The sequence below is a fragment of the Corythoichthys intestinalis genome, chromosome 9 (genome assembly GCF_030265065.1).
Source record: "Corythoichthys intestinalis isolate RoL2023-P3 chromosome 9, ASM3026506v1, whole genome shotgun sequence".
Lineage (NCBI taxonomy): Eukaryota > Metazoa > Chordata > Actinopteri > Syngnathiformes > Syngnathidae > Corythoichthys > Corythoichthys intestinalis.
Genome location: NC_080403.1, coordinates 52,575,235 through 52,581,234, shown reverse-complemented (window position 1 = coordinate 52,581,234; position 6,000 = coordinate 52,575,235). Strand labels below are relative to the sequence as shown.

The window sequence follows — 6,000 nt, the reverse complement described above, 5'->3', positions numbered from 1 at the left end:
TTCTTTTTTACCTCTCTGAGTATTCTGCGCTGAACTCTTGGCATCATCTTTGGTAGACGGCCACTCCTTGGGAGAGACGCAACAGTGCCAAACTCTCTCCATTTGTAGACAACTTCAGCCTTCAGCCTTTTAGAGATGGTTTTGTATCCTTTTTCAGCTTTATGCAAATCAATAATCCTTGATCGCAGGTCTCCAGACAGCTCTTTTGACCGAGCTATCATGCACATCAGACAATGCTTCTCATCAAGACAATTCTTACCAGGTGTGTGTTTTATAGTGGGCAGGGCAGCTTTAAACCACACATTAGTGATTGGGCACACACCTGACTTAAATTATTTGGTAAATTTTGGTTTCAATTGCTCTTTAAGTCTTGTTAGGCAGAGGGTTCACTTATTTTTCTTCCTTCTGTCATTGTTTGCATGCTATCCTCATTAAAATATGAAAACCTATAAATGTTTGGGTGGTTTTAGTTAAAGCAGACAGTTTTTTCATCTGTGTGATTTTGACGCAGATCACATTTGATGGTGATTTTATGCAGAAATGGGAGAAATTTCAAAATGTTCAGATATTTTTTCATACCACCGCATATGTGTAGACAAACTGAACTCAATACAATGAATAAAACATTTTTCATGTCATATTTTGAACTTTTTGTGTACACGAACAAGCGATGATTCTTCAAAACACGGACAAGCAAAATCAAGGGGAGTCGTATCAGTTTGATCATCTCTCCACTTTTAATACAGGTGAAATGAAACAGATGCAAACAACCCTGTTTTATCAGTCCGGCGTGGGGGAGGGGGGGGGCGGCCAGCGTGATTGTGACAAAACGTCCGAGAGAGAGTTACGTTGATACACACACAATGTAGGTCACTTAAGATAGCATGACACGAGGAAACAGAGCTGCTTGCTGCATCGGTGCCGCAAAAATATACAAAAATAAAATAGAAAAGGAGGGAAAATCAAATTTACATGCAACACCATCCTGAAAACATCAGACATATGTGTGGCTGTTTCCTGTCAAATTGGTATATACTATGGGGCAAATAAGTATTTAGTCAACCACCAATTGTTCAAGTTCTCTTACTTGAAAAGATTAGAGAGGTCTGTAATTGTCAACATGGGTAAACCTCAACCATGAAAGACAGAATGTGGGAGAAAAAACAGAAAACCACATTGCTTGATTTTTAAAGAATTTCCAAATTAGAGTGGAAAATAAGTATTTGGTCACCTACAAACAAGCAAGATTTCTGGCTGTCAAAGAGGTCTAACTTCTTCTAACGAGGTCAAACGAGGCTCCACTCGTCACCTGTTTTAACTCATTATCGGTATAAAAGACACCTGTCCACAACCTCAGTCAGTCACACTCCAAACTCCACTATGGCCAAGACCAAAGAGCTGTCAAAGGACACCAGAGACAAAATTGTAGACCTGCACCAGGCTGGGAAGACTGAATCTGCAATAGGTAAAACGCTTGGTGTAAAGAAATCAACTGTGGGAGCAATTATTAGAAAATTTAAGACATACAAGACCACTGATAATCTCCCTCGATCTGGGGCTCCATGCAAGATCTCACCCTGTGGCGTCAAAATGATAACAAGAATGTTAAAAATCCCAGAATCACACGGGGGGACCTAGTGAATGACCTACAGAGAGCTGGGACCACAGTAACAAAGGCTACTATCAGTAACACCGTGCGCCACCAGGGACTCAAATCCTGTACTGCCAGTGTGTCCCCCTGCTGAAGAAAGTACACGTCCAGGCCTGTCTGCGGTTCGCTAGAGAGCATTTGGATGATCCAGAAGAGGACTGAAAGAATGTGTTATGGTCAGATTGAACCAAAATAGAAGTTTTTGGTAAAAACACAGGTTCTCGTGTTTGGAGGAGAAAGAATACTGAATTGCATCCGAAGAACACCATACCCAATGTGAAGCATGGGGGTGGAAACATAATGCTTTGGGGCTGTTTTTCCTGCAAAGGGACCAGGACAACTGATCTGTGTAAAGGAAAGAATGAATGGGGCATATATCGAGAGATTTTGAGTGAAAATCTCCTTTCATCAGCAAGGGCATTGAAGATGAGACATGGTCATGTATCGAGAGATTTTCTGTGAAATCTCCTTCCATCAGCAAGGGCATTGATGATGAGCAGTGGGTGGGTCTTTCAGCATGACAATGATCCCAAACACACAGCCAGGGCAACAAAGGAGTGGCTTCGTAAGAAGCATTTCAAGGTCCTGGAGTGGCCTAGCCAGTCTCCAGATCTCAACCCCATAGAAAATCTGTGGAGGGAGTTGAAAGTCCGTGTTGCCCAACGACAGCCCCAAAACATCACTGCTCTAGAGGAGATCTGCATGAAGGAATGGGCCAAAATACCAACAACAGTGTGTGAAAAGCTTGTGAAGAGTTACAGAAAACATTTGGCCTCCGTTATTGCCAACAAAGGGTACATAAAAAAGTATTGAGATGAACTTTTGGTATTGACCAAATACTTATTTTCCACCATGATTTGCAAATAAATTCTTTAAAAATCAAACAATGTGATTTTCAGTTTTTTTTTCCCAACATTCTGTCTCTCATGGTTGTGGTTTACTCATGTTGACAATTACAGGCCTCTCTAATATTTTCAAGTGGGAGAACTTGCACAAAAATTGATTGACTAAATACTTATTTGCCCCACTGTACTGGATATTAAAAACAAATTAAAAAAAATAGAATGGGATACAGATAAAAGCTTTTTTTTTTATTATTATTATTATTTAATTTATTCTGTCAGCCAATGTTTAGCTCTGTTGGTTAAAATACAAACAACTCTGCAACCATCCCTCACCACGACCCCATAAAACCTATTTAATTATCTGCATTATTTACACTGATGTACACAAAATACACTCAAGAAAAGGATGTTTTCCTCCAAGTTTCCAAATGCATTTAAATTCTTTTTTTTTTTTTTTTTTTACATTCTGAGCCATCAAAAAGAGGAACAAAAAATACCCCCAAAAATACTTGTATAGTACTTGTATAGTATATAGATTGTTCTGTTAGAATGTCTAAATTGCTCCGCCCCCACTATATGCAACTCCGCCCCCTTGCAGTGCAGATCCGTTGCATTCCGGAACATGGCGCTCGAGCCGTGCTTCACATTTGCGTGGAAAAAGCAAATACATTTTGATTAAAAAAATAGAAATGAAAAACCAAATCCGAATGCCGTCTTTCCAGTTTGAACTAATTTTATTGGTCAACAGGCAGACGTGGAACAAGAAACAAAAAAAGAAGTGTAACTTGGAAAGGGTATACGGGAGTAGTCATGTTCATCATCTTCTTTAGATAGCGTTATCACGGTTATTATTTTCATTAGAAAAAAAATGGGAGGAGCACCACCAGGTGGCAGCACCGTGGCATCGACAGACGTTCAGTGAACGGCCGGAGAACACTCGCAAAGGTTGTGGAAAGTACGCTGATGTTTTGTTCTGTTTTGAAATGTTTGTGTGTGTTGTGTGAGAAGGGCAAGTATGTGCGAGTGTACGAGTTTTCACGTCAGTTCCACGGTCACTGTGAGGACGAGGGCCATCCACGTGATGCTGCCTACGGCGATCATGTGCGAGGCTCCGTCTGTAAACAACAAAATACACACAGTCAGATACCAAAGCTGTATTTACAATACAACATGAAAATGTTTTATGAGGCTTCAGGCATAAGGGTGGAACACATCATTTCCAAGAAGTCGGTGTTTTCTATCATTTATTTCTTTCAATATTGATTTGACACCGAGAACATGTTTCAAAAGTTAAGACAAAGCCAAAAAAAAAAAAAAAAAGAAAAAAAAAAAAAAACCCTGATAGAATAGAGGAAGGCTGAAAAACAACACCAACAATAGAGCTGCAACGATTAATCGATTAACTCGAGTAATTAGATTTGAAAACAGATTTGAATTAAATTTTGCTGCTTCAAGTATTCGATTAATATAAAGTGGTGTTGTAATTAGGGTTGTTCTTTACTTTACTTTCGATTAATTAACTTTTAAGCTGTAATTAACTCAATTAAAAATTTTAATCGTTTGACAGCCCTAATATATATATATATATATATATATATACTGTACATATATATATATATATATATATATATATATATATCTGGCGCTTGGGTGCGACTGATTTAATGGGATTCAGCACCCATGAGCATTGTGTAAGTAATTATTGTCAACAACAATGGCGGGCTACTAGTTTATTTTTTGATTGGAAAATTTTACAAATTTTATTAAAACAAAAACATGAAGATGGGTTTTAATATAAAATTTCTATAACTTCTACTAACATCTTTTAAGAACTACAAGTCTTTCTATCCACGGATCGCTTTAACAGAATGTTAATAATGGTAATGCCATCTTGTTGATTTATTGTTATAATAAAGAAATACAGTACTTATGTATAAATATGTATATATATATATTAGGGCTGTCAAACGACGGATATATACATTCAACATACGGTACATAAGTACTGTATTTCTTTATTATAACAATAAATCAACAAGATGGCATTACCATTATTAACATTCTGTTAAAGCGATCCGTGGGTAGAAAGACTTGTAGTTCTTAAAAGATGTTAGTAGAAGTTATAGAAATTTTATATCAAAACCCATCTTCATGTTTTTGTTTTAATAAAATTTGTAAAATTTTCCAATCAAAAAATAAACTAGTAGCCCGCCATTGTTGTTGACAATAATTACTTACACAATGCTCATGGGTGCTGAATCCCATTAAATCAGTCGCACCCAAGCGCCAGCAGAGGGCGGCAAAACTCCGAAAAACACAACAAGTACACATTGCACTGTGCTGTCATTTTAATCTGTTAGAACGGGACATTTATGCGTTAATTGCGTCAAATATTTTAACGTGATTAATTTAAAAAATTAATTACCGCCTGTTTACACGATAATTTTGACAGCCCTAATATATATATATATATAACATATATATTATTTATTATATATTTTTTGTGGAAATGTGTTTGAAAAACAAAGTTAGCATTTTATACAACTTAAGCTAGCAGACTTTTGCTATGTAAGTTAGCCAATTGTTCTTTTGTTGTACTTAGACCCTCATTTATTTTGTATTTATTTTTTTATACCAATTGAGGCTAAGCTCAGGTAATTTAATTTTTTTATGTTCCTTATCCGATCACTCGATTATTCAAACTAACTAGTTCATCGATTAATCGATGACTAAAATAATCGATAGCTTCAGCCCTAAACAACAACAACAAAAACCCTGCATTGACTATTGCAATATATAAGATTGGTGGCCAAAAAAGGTACTGAAACCAGGTTCAAAATATTGACACGCACAACATCCCCTTCTCCTTTGGGCTGCAATGGAGAATCAAGCTGGGTTATCGTGCCAATGTTGCATTTCAATCAGAAACTAGAAGATACAATTTCTGGAGAAATTGCATGGGTAGCTTTTCTGGTCAGTACATTGGTAGAACAAGTATACAGAAGTACACATACTTGCAGTACAAGCACACGCAAGTACATATACTTGCAGTACAAGTACAGGTAGTCCCCAGGTTACGATCGAGTTCCCTTCCTACGCTGCCGACATAACTGGAATTTCCGCTTAAATCGGAATTAAGCCTTTAACTACCCCTAAATCTCAAAATAACTATGCAAAAAGTCCAAAAGTATTTTATCTTATATAATGATGGAGAATACACTGCCCTCTGGTGGCAGCGTTGGGTCTGGCTGGACAATTGCCTTGTATGACTGAGGAGCAGGCTTGTTTGACAAGGGGAAAAGACAGTTGCACTCTGGTTTGGCCCACATCAGGCTGTAAGTTGTTTCAGCTAATATGCAGTATGTCTGTGTATGCATTTGTAATTAAGTTTACAGCTACAGTTTGTGGAGTTATGTGTGACCGATTTGCTATGAGAATTGTAAATACGTAAGCATTCGTAGCATTTAAGCTAGCGGACTTTTGTTTGGCAAATTTGACTAATAT

General features: G+C 37.4%; 1 protein-coding gene across 2 annotated transcripts in view; it reads right to left on the bottom strand.

Moving 5' to 3' along the window:
• Positions 1–714: 714 nt before the first annotated feature.
• Positions 715–6,000, bottom strand: part of igsf21a (immunoglobin superfamily, member 21a) — a 623,523-nt gene continuing 618,237 nt past the window's right edge. For both annotated transcript variants that reach the window (XM_057847132.1, XM_057847131.1), the window contains one exon: positions 715–3,611. In XM_057847132.1, the coding sequence (XP_057703115.1) occupies positions 3,532–3,611 (80 nt within the window). In that variant the 3' untranslated portion in view covers positions 715–3,531. The remainder of the gene's footprint in view (positions 3,612–6,000) is intronic.